The 23244-nt window shown below is 40.6% G+C and overlaps 1 protein-coding gene across 1 annotated transcript in view; it reads right to left on the bottom strand.

Moving 5' to 3' along the window:
• Positions 1-23244, bottom strand: part of ATF6 (activating transcription factor 6) — an 84492-nt gene that overhangs the window by 53673 nt on the left and 7575 nt on the right. The window contains exons 6-11 of the mRNA XM_019473664.1: positions 21705-21925; positions 15746-15931; positions 15235-15326; positions 3071-3214; positions 1080-1199; positions 261-363 (exon numbers count right to left, since the gene is read on the bottom strand). Coding sequence (XP_019329209.1) covers positions 261-363; positions 1080-1199; positions 3071-3214; positions 15235-15326; positions 15746-15931; positions 21705-21925 — 866 coding nt within the window. The remainder of the gene's footprint in view (positions 1-260; positions 364-1079; positions 1200-3070; positions 3215-15234; positions 15327-15745; positions 15932-21704; positions 21926-23244) is intronic.

Raw genomic sequence — 23244 nt, 5'->3', positions numbered from 1 at the left:
CACTAAACATATTTTGATGACTGCTAAAAAAATTAAAGACTTTTAGTCTGAATCCAAGAGCAAGAACGGAAGAACTTTGTCAACATAATAATCAACCAAACCCAGCAATTTAAAATGGGAAGTGTTGGGTACCCTAATTACAGGGACCATTGCTACTTTTGTCTATAATGACAAGTGCAGACAAGTAAGAGAGAATATTTTGTTATGTTGTCTGAAATTATCTTGTCATGCTATTGACTCACCAGTATAAACCTACCTACCTGCATAACCCGTGCTTTCTGCTGCTGGTTATTTGACAGCCTTCTAGATCTCGTTCGTTCCACTTCATGTCTATGAACCCATCCTCGAAGTTCGTGATTCAGCCTAGAAAAACCCACAGCGTTAACAGATGTTTCAAAGAACAGTGGCAGAATTTTTTAATTTTAGAAAACATTTTAACTAGCCACTATAAAGACACTGTAGATTACTACTCTCTTACGTTATGAACACTTGTTTTTAATACCAGAGTAAGAAAACATAATTGCAAGATTGAATTTATGAGGGAATTCATAAGGAAATATCTATAAAGTATTGGGATCATGGAAGTTTCAACATAAAGCAGATACAGTACTTTCTTTTGCCTAGTGAACAGTAATTCTGAAATTACTGGAAGGGCTACTGAAATTTAAAATCAAAAGTTGATCAGTTCAAGACAAAATATTGGTTAAGAAGGCTAAAATACGGCAAATAAATTTGAGAGAAAGAATGGACAGAGCAGAATGGAGATAAGGTTAGTGATGCGCTCATATCTTTGGAAAAAGTGGAGCTAGGTGTTTTCTAACAGTGTGAGTTAACTGAGTGAAAATCATTACTAGAAACATAAAAAGGTGACAAAGATTCAAGCTGATCTCCTGTCTCCATGGTAGTAGATACTGGACAGTGCAGACATTTACAGAGGCACTGGTCACATACTGGATGAACACTGTGAATGGACAATAACATCATTCACAGCTGTCTGTCCAGTAGCACTCACCCAACACACAATTTATACCTAAACTCCTAATAAAAGCTTAAATGCTCAGAAAAGGTTGTTTGCTCACCTCAGCGACTCTGTCCGGTTGATCAGGGGCTGACAGGGAGGTGGTGGTGGTGAAATATATAACAGCGGTTCTTCCGAGACTATCATCAGTGCTTTGTTATCAGATACAGAATGATCATACCTGGGAAAAAAAGATAAAGACATCAAGAAATCCCTTAAAGTAGTTTTTCATGAACCTTTGACCAAATCCAGAGAATAAGCACTACCATCGGCAAAACCACAAAGGTTACAGCTGCTCCTATGGGACTTTTGAAACAGGTGAATAACAATTTCTATCAAACATCCAATGGTCTCAGTCAATTCCCCAAAGGGGTCTGATAGCACTTAACACAGGGTAGACAGATGAGCATTAGCAGATGTTGGATCTCCTCCCAAACAGGCCAGATATTGAAAGAAAATGAAGCCTGTAAAATATTCCTCATAATATGTGAACTATGAGATCTCTGCAGAGGCAACTTTCTCTTTCATTCCAGAGCTGTGCAAGATTTGCTACAGAAATACTAAATTTATTAGCCACTAAAACCATGCAGATGTAAAGACCGTGAGCTATACGACAATGGAGCAGCCACAAACTACATTACAACTGAGTGGAGAGGATTTACATCTCCAACAGCCTCCAGAAGCTAGCTTGGCTTTGATAAAAAGTGAAAAAGAACATGTATTTCAATACAAAAATCCACAGCACTCTCAGCAACAAAGCAAAGACTAATATTCCTTTCTCCTGGTTATCTGTACCTCCTGAGGGGTTAACTACTTATCACCAAATACCTATTATAAGTTCCTCTCTTGATAGGGTATCAATATAACAGCCTTAGTCCTCTTGGTTTTGACAGAGACTTGTAGCTCCTAAACCTCAACTTCTTTCTGAAAAATCAAGTATAAGAGCTTATGAAAGCCTTATTCACATTCCCCTCCCTTTCCCAGCTTTCTCTCCATCTTCATGTCTGCTTCTCCTGTTTACTGCATCTAGAACTGATAAAGGAGAATACGCAGCAAAGAGCTCACAGCTTGCCAAAAAGCAGGGTGAAAGAGTGAAAGAAAAGTAGGAGGTACAGGCGCTAGCATATCCTCCTAAGAGAACCACTCTACTACTACGTCGCATAAGTCTGAAATGTGCCACATAGGACACAAAGTCCTCACCATGGCTACAGCCTTAAAATGTTCTTGATTTATTGCCTTCTTTCTGCATGGCAAAATACATTAGGGCTTTCTGCACATCTGTGCCTGGCTTTGTTCAACCAGCCAAAACACTCTACTGGAAAGGGACAATCTGATAGGATAATTCTTGTAAGGGGAAAACATGAGCTGGATTAGCCAGACTTCAATCTGGAGACAATTATATGTTCACTTACGCACTGAATGCTAGAGATCCAGGAAGCTTAAAAGCAACTATATAATTAAATAATGGGTAAGCATGAGGATGGACTCAGAGATTTCTAAAAAAGTACAGTGCTAAGTTCAGAGTATGTTCTTAATCGTGAACTTCCCCGGTCTTCTCTTGAGTAACTAAGAAAATAAATACTCCAGCTTGAAAAGTAAGAAGAGATAGATAATATGACAAATACCATAACTATGCAAGCTAAAATAAAGATCAGGGAAAAAAGCAGATAGATGAAGAACTGAAGGAGGTCATGAAAATATCCACGACATACACTTGCTTATATGCTCTCTTCCACCACATTGTCCCTAACACCATACAGCATAGCCACGTGTACACTTCTGAAGCCCTCACGTGTACACTTCTGAAGCTCTATGTATTGGGTAATCTTGGAGATAAAACATCATATTCATTTGAAAAGCAACCTGGTAAACTTTGTTAAATAATAAAAAAATAAAAGAGATCAGCTTTCAAAACACTGTGTTTGTAAACTCAGTTGCTCTCTAACAGCAGCAGTAACACTGGCGAAAAAGGTTAGTAAATGGAAGGGCAGTGAGGTCTAAAAGCACCATTGCCCTCTGCCACTTAAAATATGTTAAAGGTTTTCATCTCACCTATTACTCTTCTCGGGAATGATGTCCCCAGGTATTTTCTGAGCTGTGCTGGACTCCTGGCTAGCTGAGAACTCCAGAAGATTTCTGGTCCGGTGGCTGGAACTCGCAGTGGAATCAACTCCATTGGGATCCTTTTCCAATACACTGGAAAACATAACAACCATAGCAAAACATATCACATATATAAAGGGTCTGCAAGACACTTTACTGTAAGGTGTTAAATACTCAGGTGGATAAGTTTCTGGCTGCTGCTATGTTACATGGATAAGGTTCATATCATATCTAACATAAAAACACGATGTCTTGTGTCGTTATATTACTGTCATTCAAAGCATTAGTAGAGAGAAAAGTAATTCTGTTCTCTTCTTCAGTTTTAATTGTTCAAAGGATTTTGATGCTCTGTTTTTCATGTTCTGCCATAACCTTCACCTGATGAAACTGAGATCAATCTGTTTGTAACCTAGATCTGCAGGCATAAGAAAATTACCTATATTCAAATCAAAGTACCCCTGAACTTTAACTTTCATCAGCCTCAAAGTACAATTGACATAGTTTATATGAATGCAATATGTAAGGAAAATATAGCTATCAAATTCCATGCAGCTGCAAGCCTGGACTATTATGCCAGACATCTAATAAAACTGTACACAAACTTATATATGTTCAATTCTACTTGGATTTAGAAACATTGGCAGGGCTGACAACCCTATCTACATAGCAGCAGCAAGCCATGGTCCCAGATACCCTGTCATCCTGCTCTGTGCTTGCACTGATTGAAGGATCTTCCCCTGGGGGCTGCTCAGCCAGCCAGCCAGCCAGCCATGCAGCATAGGAACATCTGTGCTGCTCTCCATGCAAAGCAAGGTAGCAGCATTTCACAAGTGAGCTGGAAAAATGACCAGACAACTGCTATATGAGATCAACTGCATCCTGGTTCAGAAGGGTGATTTACAAGTGAGAAAGCCTGAAAGCACAAAAGCAATACTTCAAGATATCCCCTCCAGAGGCTAGCTTTACTCTTTCATAAATATGGTTGCTTCCCGAAATATGTGTATTTACAAAATCAAGTCCTAACCTTCTTAGCTGACAACAGCAGAGCATCACCAGCAGCAACACAGCGAAAATACAAAAATGCAAGACCCCAGCATGCCAATGAGATCTTTGCCATGCATGTTGAGCGCTGACTACAGAGTACATTTTAATTCGTGCCCCACCTCTCCTGTGTAGCAGAGCATAAACTCTGCAGGGGAAGATCTCATTTTCCTATATGTTACATGGCATCACTTTGCAACAGGCAACGAATACAAATGGTAATAACAGAGAAAGGCAAGAAATAGCGAGGAGGGCCGATTAAATACTCCACAACTAAGCAGAAGGCACACAGACATAGTTGCCTAGCAATCCCCACTCTTTTGCCAACACATTTGCGCTCCTGTTAGCAGTAACCCAGGTCTCCCCGTGAGTAATTGTGTCACATTCTGCAGAACCGCCGGAGCCAAGGCAATCCCAGATCCAGGCTGACGTTGCTTGGACTGCCTCCTCTCCTTCAGGTTTCCAGGCAGCAGCACAGAATCAGGGCAGCAGAAATGCTACAGGCTCTGTTTTCACTAGTGACAGTGGGCAGAAAAGTACTTACGATTTCCTTACTGTATATGTACACTAGCATCCCAATGTCTCATTGCTTCCACTGCATAGCGTGCAAAGCTGAATGGGTTATTATTATTACATGTATATATAATAAAAAAACATGTAATAATATGGGTTGCCTCATGTATCAGGCAACACCAGGCCATCCAATTTTACAGAAATAATCTCCACTATCTACTATATTTTTGGAGATCATGTTTCTTCTCTTCCAATGCAAGCATCAGCACAGCTAGCAGCATCTCAAGCTCAGAATCAGAGCTCAAAACTAAGGGTGATGCTTAAAGGGATGCCACATGTTCCTGCTGGAAGTCACTCATCTGTGAAATGTCTCTACCTAATTTGGAGCCATGACAGCTAAAAGTATATGGAAGTTTATTCATGAAATATTTAGTTTATGAAGTTTATTCATGAAACCAAGAATATCCATCAGAAGATCTGAAAGTTATAACTCTGCTGCAAACCGTTTCTCCACAGCCTGAAGTGTATCAGCCATCCAGTGTGTTGATGGACCTACTGGGTCTGGCATTTTATCCTATCCTGCTTCTCTCCTTTCCTGTTCAAAATGACACGTTGAACCAGAGAAACTTTCCATGTAATTATTTAGTTAAAGCTGACAAAAACCTAATCAGTAGAATTGTAACAAATCTGCATTTTTCTGTGCTGGTTCTTCCTTCCTATTTGCCTCATTCTGCAAAGGCGATTCTTGTTATTTCAAGTTCCAGCTTGGCAAGGTGACTAGTTTGAGGTGAAGTGCCACATGCAACACATTGCTACTCCAGTTCACCCTGAACTCTGAACAAAAGTAGAGAAATCCAAACCAAGTCCCTCAAGGACAAAGATAAACACCACTCTGCAATCACAGCTAATCTTCAGTTTTTGTAATTTAGTTGTTTTAGCTGTACAGCCATTCAAAACCACACACACCTCATTTTATTATATCAGCTTTAATAGAGAAGAAATGTTTATTTTTACTCTTCTCATGCTTAAAACACCTTAATCTTTTCATCAAAATTAAATTTCATTTTTGGCAGCAGCTAAATATGGGATGTTTCAACCTGAAAGAAGATATCTTCAGCAGCAAAAGACAAAGAAGGAGGCGAACAGAGTACATTTTGCCATCCTTACAGGCATAAACCATGGCTCCCACTTCTGAGAACATGGGCACCAACTTGAGGAGAAAAAATAGTATTATTTATGGTATTTATTCCAATGCCCTTTCCTTTATCAGGATTGTTATTTTTCCACAAAATGCTTCTTCTGAAGCAGGGCTAGCAGCAATTTCTGCCTTAAGCTACATGGGCTGTATTTGCCTCCCCTTTCCTATTCATGTCTTTAAGACCTTGAAGATGATCAAAAGCTTCCTTCTCAAAGTCTCAAATATGTCTAAAAAAAAAAAACCCTCCTTCCTTGCCCCTTTGGTTTGTGGCAATGACCCAAAACCAAAAGAACTTTCATTTTGGATAAGGAAAAACCCTGCAACTTATATATATTATATATATATATGGAAATACTGCCCTGCTTCCACCTTCTAGTTACTCGGGGAGTTTTGTTAGTTTTTTCCCCATCTGAACAGAAGATGATGTTGTTCTGTTGTATCATTTCTTCCCCTTCCTTTCTCCCAAGAGAGGTCACTTGTGGAGTTTGTCTGTAAATAGGGCTCCATCTTCAGGTAAGAGATAGGAGAGGACATGTAGGTAACGGTCTATATCCTCTGACTTCTCACTCTCAAAGACCTTTCCTTGCCAAGTGAGTACATGAGGGTATGACACAGGATATCAGAAATATTCCTCCTTTGACATCTCAAATTGACACGGTGGGAAAAACATGACTTAGGACCAAGGAATCCCTTTAGCAGCTGGGATGAAGGACAGACCTCTCCTGCAGAGCTACATCTGGAAACACCTGCCCACCTGAGGCATACTGAGCTTTACAAGTGCTAAGCAGAACAGCAACAATACAAGCTGGAACAGGAATGGTCTACAGAGCAGATCCCAACACCATGATACTGAAGATGAAGTCAATATTGAACATTTAAAAACATCAGGTAGAAGAGGCTAGAAACAGTGAAAAAGAAAGGTAGATAATCCCATTAAGAGGGAAAAAAGCTTTGAAAAACAGTTTTCAGCTAAGATATCAATAGTTGCTTAAAAAAAATGTTTTAATATGACAGATGGTAAAAGCATGGACAATTTTTTCATTCTGTTGGGCTACAAGATGAGAATTTGGAAAAGAAAGAGCACTTTGGTATATCTGCCCTGAGCAAGTCCTACTATTTGCAGGAATTGAGTTACTGCCCCACATTAAAAGTCAAGAAAGACTGAAGCTGAGAAATGGCTTTACTGGACAAGACCAGTTAGAAGCTGGAAACTGGAACCTTTTCTGCTTGGTCACACTTACACACCTGGGGGTGCCTACCAAGGCTTTGCAGCCTGCATTTGGACATCCCAGATACGGTGAGCATTAAAGGGTTTTCACACAGCCACAAACACCCTGTCCAAGCTGGCTGAGCTATCAGCTTGTTTAAGATGCAAAACCAGATCCAAGGGAAAAAAACAACCACTAAATACTTCATGCAGATGTTTGTTCAGAAGTGTAGATAAATTTGATTACAGGAGGGAAAGAAAAGCAATGCTCCTGTCATGGTTTCTCCAGGCATTCAATGGCACCTGATATTTTAGATATATTTTTACTTCTTTGGTTTGAATGTCAGTTTGATAAATGTAAAAGCAAGTCTTGCCAAGAGCCCAAACTAAATTTCATTTGTACTTCTGGCTGAACAAACCCTGTGCGCTTCAAGCTTTGAATACTGACATTTAAGTTGTACAGTAATTTGTAGACGAAAGCCAATAGTGATATCATAACAAAGAGTTTTCCGGGGACAGAACCATCTCTGAATATGAGCTGGGATGTTTCCAGTGGGCTAAAGTTGACATTGCAAGGAGACACCAACCGAGGACCTTGTCCTCTTCCTAACTGATTCCAGACAAGGCTGCCACAGTGCCAAATGCTCTCTGGAAAGTATTTCTCGTTTCTTATTCCCGACGAGGGCACCATCTGCCGACAGCAAGGCACTACCTCCTCCTGCCAGGCTGCTCCAGAGCTACCTTCTGCGAGTGCTGGGCTGGTGAGAGGAGCCTGGTCTCTCTCCTCTGCTGGGAAGGATGAGGAAAGCAACCCAAACTGGAGGGACGATCTCTGTGTTTTTCTTGTGTTTTGCTTTCTTTAAAAAGCAATTTATTTTTAATAAAGCTGTTAGAAAAGAAAGGAAGAAAGCAAGTATAGACACCCAGAGCATTTATTTTTGCTTTGAAAACTATATGCAGTTATTTGGAAGTGGGCTGGCCTTTATTGCCAAAGCGTGGGCAGGCCTGATGCAAGCAGTCTCAACTGCAATGTTCATTCAGGGCAAAAACTTTCTGTATTTCACTCCCAGCCCAGCAGATGAACGCATGGAGAAAAGGCTAAGTTATCAACAAGTGCATCTGGCATTCTGTGCAGGCTCTGCAACTGCACCAGCAGGACAAGGCAAGCGAGCACAGCCAAGCCAAGGCACAACTCTGCCAGGATGAACATGTGGCTGTGATCAGTGAAGGAAGGAAGGAGAAAGGAACCACTTCCTGCTCCTGAAGTTGTAGTTTGTAAGAAAATCAAGGGTATTTAATTTTATTCAAGCACCAACCCATCAAGACAGGTTCTGAAAGGTCTGGAACCTGAACCCAAGCCCAAATTACTCAACCTGTCCTCTTCCTCTTGATTTCTCTCTCTCTCTCTCTTCAAGGTGAAACTACAACACAAGACCAAAGGTGTGCTACAAAAGCAGTTTTCTAGCTTTGGGCCATCTCCAACACAAATGCACACTCAACTCAACACTGAAACGTATTCTTTCAGTGTCACAAACATTAAAGTAAGTTTCCCGTATTAGAAGTGCTAAGAGCCACAAATGTCTTTTGGAGCTTCTGCTGTTTTGCTAAAACACTCAGAGGGCTCTGTATTTCCTTGGCAGTCAGAAGGAGCTGGCTAACATGGCACTGTTGCATGCCTCTTGCATTCATCTAATAGTTTTCTCTTCATGTTCCACCAGTTCCTCTCTACTGGTATGTAAGAAATTAATAGCCCTTTGACTGTCATCATTTGTATGTATGTTTGTTAGCATACTTCAGGTATACACCACATTTAAGGCTATTAACCTTCTGAAGATATATGGAAGGCTACTGAGGCTTGCAAAAAGCAGAGAAACAATCCTTTTCTATCCTTCACCGAGTGCAAAAAAGCCCAGGATTGGATGAACTGAGAGTAAGAAACTCACCCTGTTGTACAGCCCACAATTTGTGGTTCTCTGGTCTCAGAACAACTTTTAGAGATGCTTCAGCAGTTGGTGCAAGTTTAGACAACACTATCCAACCTGCAGCTGAAGGAAATCACGGGCCACAGGTACAATGTTTAACACTCACAGCTCAGCACCACTCCCAGATCAGGCACTAGGTCAGCTGGAAGGTGGCAACAGCCAAGCAAGGAGCCTGGCTGGGGAGTTCCTCCTCCATTACACTACAAGCCATTGGTGGTTTCAACTAACCTGCCTGACTTCACACTGGAATGCTGTGAGGAAGGAGCACAGACACAATCAGGAAGAACTGTTAAGGCAACAGGAAAAAAAAAATACTGTGTTTCAGTTGCTAGTCATTGCCCTTCATTTTAGGCAGGTGCCAGACACATGGCTTTAGTCTGCTTAGCACATATTACTCAAGCGGACATTTGGGGTGTTTTCAAACATGCCACGACGCTGCTCAATCTCACGATTGAGCTCACCTCCTAGGGCAGCACAGTGGTGAGATCCAGACCATACTGAGACCTTGGTCCAGGACTGGCTGCTGTGGGGGGGATCTGCACTGACAAACCTGAGCACACAACATACAGCTCAAACATCTCTGCAGCGACACAACACTCGCTGCATGTGATGTTATGGTAACAAGATTAGCTCCTTTGCCCGCACAGCTAATGCTCCCTTTAAGGGAACTATAAAATTATTTCTCTAACTTTCCGACATCCCACCACCAAAGTATCCCTGGGCTTCTGCTTGCCATAAGACGGGTCTGTTTCTTTAACCAAGGAGTCCAGCATTAAGGCTCAAACAATAACAAACTAAGAAAACACTGCTGGATGCACCAAACCTCAGAATAATCCTGCTTTCCCACACACCAACTCAAGATTGCTCAGCTCAAGAAAGGGCTCTAAACCATACTGACACCAATACAGGTGTGCTCAATGGATGGCACTTTCAGCAGCCCTAACCACACGTGCTCCAAAAGCTCAGCAGGCTACCTTAGTACTGACTAGCAGCCTGCAGACTAGGTGGGATGCTAATCTGGGTGCTGGTTAGAGACTTGTGTTTTGTTTACTTCATGCTTACAAGCAGCAGATCGTGGCAGCATGCAGCTGAACAACCCTTGGGTGAGTTACTTGGTTTTAGTAAACGATGATTAATCTTACCACTTCTGGTTTTTTTTTTCCTAACATTTGTGCTACCAATCTAAGAAATGGGACACACCCCTAAGTCTTTCAAGAGTCAAAAATCACTGCTTCTTCATTTGTTGCAGTCTATGACAACAGCAGAAAAGTCACGCTTCTTAGCTACCCAGGCTGGCGTCTTTATTTGCAGATTGCTCAGTGGATCTAAATCTTTTATAGATTACTCAGTTTCCAGGATAGTCCTGGAAAGTAGAGGAAAACCCATCAGGACACTCTAGAGAGGAGCTGCAATGAAGTCTCTACAAAAGGCCAGCAATTCTAGCACAGCTGCTGTAGGTCAATAGGACAAAGGGATTTGGAAGCACCAGCTCCATCAATCACCACCTCAGTCATCCTCCACCACAAATACAGCTTAAGTATTTTTTGTTACATCACCAAGTCTGTTTTCCAGTTTGAAAGGGGTTCCAGCCATACAGAGATGGCCAACTTGTAAGAAAAAACAAAATTAAAAAAAAAAAAAATCACACCACCTTCTCAAACCCCCTGTTCCAACCTCTTCACAGATCTGCCTTTCCTCTCTCCAACTTTATATTTTTCTTTGTTTTCTGTCCACTAAATATCTGAAATGATAGTTAGGACACATTCTGGCTGGCTGACATATTTATAAATGCTCTAACACTGTTGTTAGATGACGACCACCATGTAAACTTGAGCAGACTGATTAGGGGGAAAAAAAATAACTAGTTGAACATTTTTCATAGCCAAGAAAATTATGCTAGGGCCACTAGCAAGTACCTGGCTTACATGCTTTGCTGCTACTGCCCCAAGAAGCAGAGATGCAGAAAAATTACCTTTTGCATCTTCTGTGATCCTTCTCCCTTCTCTACTTTTTATACATTAGTTGGGTTAGTTTCCTGCAAATATTTTACTATCACATGTAGGACTTGCATTAAAAAAACCAAACACACAAAACAATTTATATTCAAGTGGGAACAGGGAAGAGAAACATAAGAAAAAGATTCCCAAAATACATACATGGATTGTTTAGACTAGAACATGTGCTTGGTTTCCATTTGTTTCAACATTGTTTGTGCTTGTTTAACACATTTTCAGATCTGGTTAGTACCCAGGCACAGTAACACAAATATGGAAATTAAACAAGAAAAGAAAAAAGGCATCTAGGAATTGTAACAGTCTGAAAATTTTCAGATTTCATGTTGTAAGTGATAAAAAAAATGCAAAGCTAATCAGATGTTTCTTAATGCCAGAAGTCAGCAATCTTTCAGGGGCGCCATGCCAGCTGAGAACGCAGCTGTGCTGGCCAACACTGGCTCTCACAGAAGGCAAGTGCAAAGGCAGGAGACGCTGCCTCCCACAGATACCTGCCTCCAGACATCATGGTTCCAGCTCCCAACCCTGCTGCATGCCAAGGTTTGTGCGCTCACTGCCTTTTGTGCAAACACGGTGGGTTGCCAATTCCTGTCTTGCACCTCATGGTATGTAAGACTGGGGGCAAGGGGGTGACCTCTTCAAGGAATTAAATCAAAATGTACCCTTTTCCCTTCATACACCTCACCAATCATTGTTAAATAATAATAAAAGGAAATTTTTATAGATGTTAAATCCAAATCCAAATAATTCACAAAGATTAGAGAATAGTTCATTGACACACAGATGGGAAATTCCTGGACGCCTTTCTTCTAATATAAAGCAAATAGATGAAATAGAAACTTACACTAATAGAATTCCTGCTAAATCACTTCTGTTTTTAATAATTGAAAGTTTCGTTTTTCTATACAAATATCAACAAACCCAAAAGAGTTTAGTAACACAGTACAATATAATGCAGAGTTACCATTAACTCTATACAAGCCACTTTCATGACCAGAAATTATTCAATTCACATTTATATTCAATTTATATTTAATTTGACTTACATTTTTTATCAGAGCTAACATGGTGCCATTTCAAAGACTGAATGATGTTCTGACAAGCTTGTTGGCAATTAAACAGACTGGACTAGACTCTCCCTCCAATATTTTCAAACAGATTTCTCGGGTCAATACACCAGCTTCCCTACCAGACTTTCAGCCCCGCTCCCATATTCCCATGTTCAATGTTACAGATTACCCATACACATAGTGTATGGTATGCATTTGTCAGCATGAAAAAATGTGTCAGCAGAATAATTTTATCTGCTAAACCTCTTTGCCAAGGGCTGCCACATCCTGGACTGCTTCTTATAATCTTAAAACAGCAAAACAGCACAGCCTCAGAGTCCTCCATGAAACATCACAAATATCTCATCACTCACATACACAGTCAACAAGACTTAAGACCAATAAACAAAATTATGTGTGAACCAGTGCTAGTACAACACATATCCGCTAATGCAGAAGAAAACATAGAACTAACTACACAGCCAACCATCCAGATGTTTTTTTGTGGGATGCTGAGTGCCCAAACACTGCACTACACCTCTACTGACCTGCTGCAGGCCACGGAGGGTTTGCAGGACTCCCTGTCCTTCAGCTTCACATCCCTGTCCCCAGACAACCCAACCGCTTCCCTGCCTTCTCTGATTTGATGGAAACAGGCAGCTAAAGAGAAAACCTATACACCTGTTGTTTCGTTTTACCTCTAGCCTTCAAAGAATCCTATCGCTACTAATTAAGAAACTGAGAAGCATCTTACAATAAGGCCAGCTAAGGGAATTTCAAAGTCTGCTACAGAATTTAGAGGATGAAATTCCCACATTTTTGCTTTTTTTGGATGTCACTCCCTTTTTGCAATGGTTCATTGGTTTTAAACAATATTCACCCCTAATATGTTTGAAACAAAACATCCTGTGCCTGAATGTTGTCATACCTCCATACAGGTGTGCAAGTGAAATGATTTCCTACATAGAAGAAATGGCAACACTGCCACAAAGTTTCAAATCAGATTTATCTCCAGTTGACCACTGCATAGAAATTAGGTATTCCACAAATAGCTAACTCGAGGGAAAAAAGTACTTTTGCTGAACTATAAGCTAGCATGGATATGTTAACAAAAAAAAAAAAAATCCTTATTTCTGTAAGAAGTTGCAGGGACTGAAAAACTTCATGTGTATTGGAAACTTCTGTTGTTAAGGAGTAAGCAGAACAGCAATCATGACTATCACGTTTGTGGAGCTACCATTCAGCAACACCTCTATAAAAGGAAGAAAATGCATATGGGAGGAATGAAATCTTAAGAAACGGTTTGTATATCCCACATTCTGGGCCTTCCAAAGGGTATTGCACAATCAACATTCACATCACCTTGATACAGTCTAGTATTTTAATTGCAGTGCAAGCAGTTATTCTGCTAGGGGAAAAAAAAAAAAAGAAAAAGCAGAAAGATAAGAGTAAATCCTTGCAAATTTGCGATTACATTTCTCCTCACTGCCTAAATCCAGTACTGATGCAGACCACCTAGTTCAGGCACAGCAATTACACTGGCATGCTCAGCCAGACATCCAAGAATTTCTTTTTGCTTTATCTACTTCATTAAACATCAAACAGGCCAAGAAATTAACCCTGTCGCATTTCTATAGTTACTGATTGTTGCAAAGATATGAACACAAACTGACCTTTCAGTCTACTTTGACAGCAGTTTCTTGCCATCAAGCTCAACACCTTACTCATTCCTGGGGCTAGAGAAGCTGCCACAGGAACTTTAGAACACTGTGGTAAAAGACTTCCCACTCATCTTCTGTACGTTTCCAAGCCTCTCAAAACTAACAAGAGCTTAATGCATTCCAACTCCCCTCTGTAATGTGGAGGCAACTAAAATTTCTTCCAGCTTCAAAAAGATTACTGTTCCTATTAGTTCTCACCAAGTAAGAACAGTGTCTCTCGAGTGAGTGGTAATGTTGCAAACGCAGATGGGCTGTACAAATCAATCACTTAGTATCTGGAAGCTGATTTTTATGCCTGACAGTCAAAACAGTCAAAAATACAAACCCTAAATGCACTAAGAAACGATCTACCTTAAGATCATCCATATCAAAGTAAAATTATCAGCTGTATTTCACTGCCTGAGATAAACAGTATTTGCAATAAGTGCAAATACTTCAAAAGTAATTTCAGCTTTAGCAAATTTTCTACTATTATTAAAAATACAAACACCAACATTGTAAAAGTTTATCATAGTCAGAAACAGTGTCTTCCTCCAGATTTATCCCATCCCATTCCTTTAGTCTGACTGGGGTTTTGAGGACAAATGGAGACACTGCTGACTGGAAATCTACTGAAATACCCTCCCCTTTTGATAAAATGAACAGCTTCATATAAAAGGTCCTTATGTTCCAAAGCCAGGTTAAATAGATATGTGCAAGAAGTATTTTTAGTCTCCTCTCTTCCACAGATTTCCTTATAAAGTGTCTGGGAACTAATGCAGCATTTCCTTCCTGCTCTCTGATTCCTATGCCCCACTGACACAGTTCAAACAAGAGAGGTTTTTGATTACCACTTCAACTAATTTAGGAGAGGGAACAACCTCTTCACCAGATCTAGAAGACAAGTAATACAGGGCTTACATTGTAATGAGGAAGATTGCGGCTAGACACATCTAATGGTCAGGATTGCAAAGCACTGGAACAAACAGTGGGATTTCCTGCACTGAGTACTAGAAGCAGCTTAAACTCATAGCTATTGAGATTAGCACGGGTATAAAGAAGCAGATGAGTTCTCGAAGTCTGACTTTTTTTCCTAAAAGGATTCTAAACGCAGCTCTTCAATCTCTTCAGGTATAAATGGAGCAGACAAACTGCTGTACGCTGCACTGATTAACCAATTGCCAAGCCAAGAGAAATTAAAAGTACAAGATCCATCTCTCGTTGCCAGAAGGATTCCAAAAGAGGAACCATTATACAGATAAGTCTTCCCCTACGCAGGAGGAAAGTAAAGGACAGAAGTCAGGTTTCGAGCTCAAGGCTTTAAAACACAACACAGCCTGTATTAAAGATTCAAACAAAAATCACAGGACAGCAAACTCGCTATGCAAAGAGGAATTCCTAGGCAGCTTACCTCAGTGGACCATAATTCAACATTATGAAAGCCAGTATCACCATCACACACAGGGTCCTTCTCTTTGGAGATGATACTTTGAGCTTCTGGTTCTAGACAGGAAAAAACAGAGAAGACATGCAATAAAAAAGGGGCACAGACATGCAAAGGTATGTCAGGACCTAAATAAATGAAATTATGCTTGCTTTTTAGATTTATACTTGCCTAATTATGTATGAATATACCCCAGGACTACTTAAAAATAAAACTCTTTTGTTTGTACATTATATTCAGCTTCTATCCAGTCTATCTTCTCAGTGAAATCTTCAGAAGCACCATAAACAAAGAATTAAAAGTCAACTAGATAATGCAACAGCTGTCCTAACCTAGTTGGTGAGTCCTGCTCAGAGTGGGATATTGGGCTAGAAACAACCAAAGTTCTTCCAGTCAACATTTCCACGATTCTGTTCAAGTGTCTTCCACCTGAGCAACTGCCTTTATATAAAGTCAGATCTTCACCATAATCTCTTACCTCTAATACCACTTCATCCAGCTGCCTCTTCAGTGTGCTGTTTTCTTTCTTGAGTTTCTCATTCTCCAATAAGGCTGCCTCCAGCCTCGCCTCCAGTCCCAACATGTATTCTTTCTTTTTCTTCCGTGACTGAAAGGCTGACTCCCGGTTTTTGATCATGCGCTGCTGCCTTCTCAAGACATTGACCTGGACAGACAATATGGAGGCCTGTTAATGACCTGCAAGTTAAAAGTGCCTCTATTTCATGCATAATTTCTGCTCCTGTACTTTGTCAAAAGTCTGCATAGATAGCTTCCCGCACTCTGCTTCAAATGAGCTGAAATGTTCAGCACAGAGGCAACTAGGAATCACAGTACACCTCCCAGAGTTATAGCTCATGGATAATGAAAAAACAGGTCCTGTGCTGTCTCTGTTTTCTCCTGCATTCTCAACCTTCTATGTGTAGGGGGGACAAAATGTACACTCGAGCAGCAGTTTGATTTGATCAATCACATCACAAAGATAGAAAACATGTATCTACAGGTCTGCAAATTAGCAAGAATGTCTTTCACCTTCACTTCACCATACACCATTTTAGAGGCTACAATCAGTCATCTGTTTTCTTAACTGGAAAGTCCTACAATTTTTTAGTCTGTCCTGTATGGAAGCCATTTCCACACTGATTACACCTGTTTCTGTACCTTTTCCAGCTCTGCTAAATAGTTTTTGAGATTTTGAATACTGTTGTTGACCTTGATTGAATGTTGCACATTCAATGTGTATCAAGCACTTACATGGCAGTTTAAATGCAGTCTCTGGGTGCATCTATACTAGCATTTTAATTCAGATCAGGAGTGTGGCTTTGATGCACATTCCCTGATTGTCCCACTTAATATGCTTTGGTTCACATCACAGAACAGTCTCTGATAGAGCACACAAACTGGATTCCTTCTGAATGAAGCTAAACCAGCAAATACACCCCAGCAAGGCACATAATTGACTCCAACCACTAGCAGGCATTCAGTCTGCAAGACCAGACCGGAGCAGTTCAAAGTATCCCATCCTCCAACAGTCTTGATGACTGATTTTTTTCCCAAGCAGGAACAGTCTATCATCTTTTACCACTTACTCATTTTGTGGCTTGCACTGAGCGGCATGACCTAGACTGAAAGCATCTTGCTGCTGACAAGGATAACAATGATCGATACTGCAGAGCTATACAAAACTACTTGAAATCCTAAGTTTAAACACTACTCTGTTGATTTCCTTTCCCTCACAGATTAGCAACAGCAACTCTGTTTTTATTAAAAACAGAAGACTTCCATCATACTGTTAAGCTACAACAGGATGTGCCTTAATGATGTTTACATTGAAAGAGAACTGAATGCTGTACCTTACACAGACCTGAATATCCTCCAGTAGCTACCAACACATGCACTGGAGTAACCTGTATCTATTCGAGCATGGAAGCTAAAGAAAAAAGATGAGAACTATTCTAGAAGAATCAGTCTAGGAAAAAATAAACAAGTCACAGAGTAATAACATTAATGAACTCAGATAGTGTGCTCCAGTTAAGGTCTGGCTGCTTAAAGAACTTTAACCATAGCTTTCCAACTCTCTCCCTGTATATACCCACACGCAGACAGTATGTTGCTCTAGGGCTTTGGTGTCTGCAAGAAAAATTGGCTACAGGCTGTTTGAAGAAGTCATTCTTCTTCATGATACTGCAGTCTGGTGACAAAGACTAAGAAAACATGTTACAGTGCATTAACGTTTTGGGCTGTCTCCATGTTGATCTAATTGCTTTCTGTAAAGATCATTTATTATACGTCTAGTCTGCTGCCACCAACAAAAGTCTGTGAAAGTGAAACTGTTTGTACTTACTCCAGTTTCTCTCTTTAGCAGAGAGCAGAGAAGGAAAAGATTTTAACATATTTTCATTAACACTAAGCTTTGTCTTGAATTTTTTAAGTACTACAGTACTTAATATAAGAAAACTTCTGCAGACATATAAAAACTTTGGAAAAAAAAAGATTCAGGCTAGCCAAGGACTGTAGCGTATAGAACACACCAATTTGGGGCCAGGATCATTTCAACTGTCCAGAAATGATATAATAAGGAATGAGTTCATGCAGCAGCTTTGGCTTGAGTTGTGTGATATTCCAAACAAGTAGTTAACATTCCTCTTTTTAAAAAGAGGTTTTGCATCATGAAGTCAAACAGAGAAGACCAAATTGTTTACATCCATTCTTATTTGCAGACCTGCTCAGGATTATTCACTACTGGATAGCTTTTGACTAAGTGTCTGGAACCCTTGGCAAATCTACCTGCTTCCCTGGAGAAAACATGGAGTTAAAGCAGCAGTGCAGTGTTTGTACAGTAAGAGTATATCCTAAGGTACATCTATGGCTGGTTCAGACACTACCAGCTATGTTTCAGATGGTATTTATCTAGACTGCCCTCCCTTACTCAGTGTCCTCCAGGAACAGAAGCTCTCCCGAGTCCCATTCAAGGTACTCTGTGCAATAACTGCATTTCAGTCAATGCCACACCAGTTTCACTTCGACTCACTTCTAAAGCTTGCTTAAATGAAACCCAACTATTTGTGTCCTTGAGTTATTTTGTTTTACCTGACAATCCCTAAAACAGTTTAAGGTGCTTGGTCAACCCTTTAGCGCTTGCCTGGCTTTTCTTGGGGAATAAGCCACAACTGCACACCTGATCCTACCTAAATCTGATGCAGGAAACAGAAAGAGTTGTGTGTGTGAAACAGTGCAACAATGCTTAAACCTGGAAGCAGTATGGCACTAAGCGTTACATAGCTGGCTTGGCATCAAGACAAACATGCCCCTTCCTTGAGCATTTTGATAATCAGAAGAGAGAGAGGAACTAATTTATAATGTCAGACTGCTTGAGCAACATTGTTTTGCACAAGTGCCAAACAAAGATTAAACGTAGCAAACACCTCTGCTAACTTCTTTTGCAGCCTCCCTCTTTGTAGGTTGTATTGTATTAATTTACCACTCAAGATAGTAACTGCTGATTCTCAGGAAACACAGACCATAAAGGAAAAACATTGGCATTAAAATCAAAGATTAATAAGTGATGCAACTTTTGCTTTCTAGCTTTAAAGACTACACCACCACTAACACACACACAAAAAAGATGTTGTAACTATGAAGTGAAAGGTTCACTGCAAAACCTTGCTTCAAACAGTACTAACTAGATTCAGATTGTCCATCTTCAGAGTCTTTACAAAGAGTCATGCACTTTACAAATAAACACTGCTACCTCAATTTAGTCTTCCAAAGAAAACTCAGTTCTGAGCAAAATTTAACCTCCATTCCAATGCAAGCTGTATTTCTAGCACAAGGCAGTAAGAATGTCTCTCACACTCCACGGAGTTTTTGGTACGTACACTGGGAAAGTTAACAAAGAGCTGAAAGTACAAACCATTTCAACTTTACATTGGCTGGCTTCTTACCTCAGCTTATGAAAGCTGCTGTCTTCAAAGATGCATCTTAAATGTGGGAATACAAAACCTATGCAAGTGTTTGCTCTGTTCTTATGAGAGATCTGGGTTTTCTTGTCTCTAACTCAACAGAACACAACTTGACTAATGAGTTTATTTCATATGAAAATTACCCAATGTACAGCACAGAAAACAGGATTCTTTAGTAGAAATCCACACTTATGTTGAAGTAATTTTGCATAATCTAATTTCTTCTAAGTTTTCATTTTTTTATCAACAGAACTGGGAGGCAGAACGAAATCCTTTCTCACTACGGAATGGAAACATGAGAGAAAGGCCCTATAAGGACACAACTAAACTGGATTCCCTCACACACCTACCGTTTACGTCCTCATATCATTTAATTGCAACAGGAAAGGCAATCTGCTTTTATAATTAAGAACCTCTTTCCTTCAACCGGAAGAGTGGCTTGCTTAGGCAGCGTTTCTTTTGTCCAGTTTCCTAGTGGAAAGTTCTTCACCGGTTCCCTAGTGAAGAGTGACTGCATTGAAAGCCTGGCACTTCCCCACGGCTGGCAAGCTGCGTAAATGTGTGCCATCAGGGCAAGCACAACGTAAGGCCTCACGCGTACAGCTTGCTATCAGCCGATCTCGGTCTAATCCATTGGAAGGGCTGAGTGTTAAGCTAACAGTTTATCCCTCCTAAGCCCAAAAGAAAGTCCTGCAGTGTTTCTTTTTATCCAGCAACATCTGCTTAGATTAGCAAACAAAAACATGTGTTACAGAGCTCGAATGACAGCTACATCTGTGCAGCTCTGAGCGCCACATATGGCGTCTACAGCAGTCGCAAGATGTTTTAACCCTGCTGGCGCCAGCTGCATCCTGAAACATTTGTTCTTTTTCAAAGTGCTATTTCACAGTATGTGCCAAAGAGCAGTTGCAACTGTTTTTTCATGTTTCAATAAACACAGGTAAGATGTGCAGCATTCAGGCTGATACCAAGTCTTAAAACTGCCTCCCTAAAACAGCTTCACACGCAACCATCGTTCAAAACAAACAGCTATTCATTACCCCAGCTACACATTTGACTACTGACTGTCACAGATGTGTATATGAAGCATGATGACAATAAGGGGGTCTTGTCAATCAAACTTTATATTCAGACAATGGCAAGGTGCCATGCTAGTCCTGATTACAGGGAGTCACAAATCTAATGACTGCTGACAGGTCTCTTCAGTTTGGCTTTGCATGGCAGGCAATTATCATTTAAAAATGCAGCGCTCTTCACTGGTCTGTCTACTGACAGACCTTTGTTAGCTTCCTGCAAATTCAAGATTAGGTTTCCATTGCAGTCTGGCTGCTGAATTATTTGTAGCAAATAATTTTTCATTTAAAAACACAGCCCACACAGAAACACAAATAGTGAGGAAAATTTAATATCAAGCATGAGTGGCAATTCTCAGACACTAGGAAACTGTACAACATCCCTCCAAAGAAGCCAGAAGGCACGTGCCTTTGAGAAACAGTGTCCTGCACTGCTAATAAGCAGGTGACTTACTGCAAAATTTTATGTGAATGGACACCTGTGTTTTCTCCCTCACACTGAGAGATGTGGTAAGACCCTCAGCTCATGACAACTGCACTTGGAATACCACACTGGAGAACGACACCCTGAGAGTTTAAAAGCCACAAACAAGAAGCTTTGGTACTTTCCACAACCATGCCATCCTCTGGACAACAAAATGCAACCAAAGCAGCTACTACTAGGAATTAAATCAAGTTAACACCCAGCTTGCTAGCTAGTTAAGATGTCAAAGCTGAAGGGGGAAAAAAACCCCACACATCTCAAAAGCTATTTCTGTTTACACCCACTGCTTACTGTCAGCTACTGTGGAAAAACTTATTTATTTGCACAGTGACTGTTGAGAGCTTACCCCTTTTCTAATCATTCAGTATATGATCGAAAGGGAGCCTGAAGAGATTAGGATCATACAAAACCCAATACCTGAAGTTTCTAAAAATCATGAGTAAAATCTGGGGAGATAAAGGGGACGGAAAAAGAATCAGGCCTACTGCTGACATTTTCAATTCATCTACTTCCAAAGGAGTGTTTTTATTATATGGATTAGAAAACTGGTTTAGCACTTATCAAAAATCAGATGTAGCAAATCTTCCCGCATGTAAGAGAGCTCCAGCCATCGAGAGCTTGCAGTTGAGAAGACAAGCGAAGGAAAAAAATACATCTGCACTGTCTTCTGCCACAATGCTTGCATACCTGGTCTGCAACTCCAGGCAGGCCAGCAGATATCAAGCTGTTCCTCCCCATTCTTTGCCAAGCTGCCAAATTCCCTGTTTATTGTTAGAAATCCTATTAGACGAGCCCAACTACAGCTCTGTCTTCCTGAGACTCTAAAGTGACCCTGGTTACCCCATTATATCCCACATACAGGTAACTGAAAACTGCTTCCAAGCTTTGGTTATTAGCTACCATCACACAGTCAGAACTTACATCCAGCCCCATTGCTGGTGTGGTGCTTTGAAGCAAGGGCTTAGTCACTGGTATTTTGCTGCTTGTTGAGCCATTTCCAGCAGCTGGAGACAATGCATTCACCATATGATTGTGAAGCTGCGAGGTCCCTCCACTGACGGCAATGACTGGCTGGGAGGCAGGAAGCACCCCTGAAGCCTGGAGCTGTACCACAGTGGGCTGGGGGAGCACCACTGATTGACCTAGAACACAAGAACAAACAGGAGTGCTCAGCGTATGATATGAAACGGATTTGTACGTGACCAGTTTGTAGGGGAATATTGATATAGGAGGTAGAAAGACTTCCTCTCCTGTCCCGCACGATTTATCTCAAGTCCAATTCTTCAGCATTAGTATATTCCATGGGATAGGAATGAAAAAAAAGAAAAGGCAGCTCAAAAGTTTGCAGATCTCTTAATCCATCCTGCAAACCAAAACTACACATATTAAAGGGATCCACTAAAGCTCTCTCCCAAAACCCGATGGCTCTTCAAAGTTAATAAAAGTCAACACTTGTTAGAAACATTACTCATTTCGCTATTGCTAACACTTGGTGCACTTTGAGCAACTTTTTCAAATAACTTAGCCAGCTTACCTCAATCCTTCTTCTCCCTTTTGTCCATCCCTACTTTATTGCTGTATTCAATGGAAAACTTGCTACACAGAAGTGACTCATACTATACAAACCAATTCAGAAACAGCATAGAGAAAGAAGATAAACGAGAAAGAACTATGCAAGTTATACTTTCAGAACATAAGTTAAAGCCTCAATTGACACTAAGACAAGACCAATTTTTTTTGAAAATGTCTTATGTAAGAAATTTTATGCACAAGCTGAACAGAGCTTAAAGAAAAGCAAGCAGAAAAAATAAGGTAATTTTGACAGAGTTTGAAATGGAATTAAAAAGTCACTTCCAAGAAATTTCAGTCCAACAACTACATTTAACTCAAGCACGTGCTTGAGTAATATTTTGTTGTCTGAAAACACATGAACATCTCTTTAATCCTTTGTAACAGGATGACCTCCCCAGCTTTCAGAAACAGCACGTTCCAGCTGAGCATTCCAACCAAAATGCACGACAACGTATTACAGCATTTACCCAACCTTCTGGAAGGAGAAAATTGAAATCATTTACCTAGCGCCAAGATCTTTTATGTATGAGGTGTAGAATTAGATCTCCTTTTCTGCAGAGATAAAATCTTGAAGACATCATAAGTTAGTACTACCCTATTTAAGAACCTCAAATGGTGAATTTGAGATTATTTCAACAATTACAGGTCCCTGCCCGGGGTGCCAGGCGAACGCCCGCCCGGCCTCCCTCACCTTCCCGGTTGCCCTTACACAACAGATTTGGGGCCCTGGAACGTGAGGGCCGGGCAAATGAGGATGTAGATGAAGGTCCATCCAGGGGGTTGCCTAGGGTGAGGCAGTCAGCCCCACGCATTATGACTGCCTCTGCTAAGAAAAAAAGGAGGGTAATTGTCATAGGCGATTCCCTTCTGAGGGGAACAGAGGGCCCTA

Source organism: Aptenodytes forsteri, unplaced genomic scaffold (genome assembly GCF_000699145.1).
Source record: "Aptenodytes forsteri isolate BGI_AS27 unplaced genomic scaffold, ASM69914v1 Scaffold104, whole genome shotgun sequence".
NCBI lineage: Eukaryota > Metazoa > Chordata > Aves > Sphenisciformes > Spheniscidae > Aptenodytes > Aptenodytes forsteri.
This window is presented reverse-complemented; position numbering and strand designations above follow the sequence as displayed.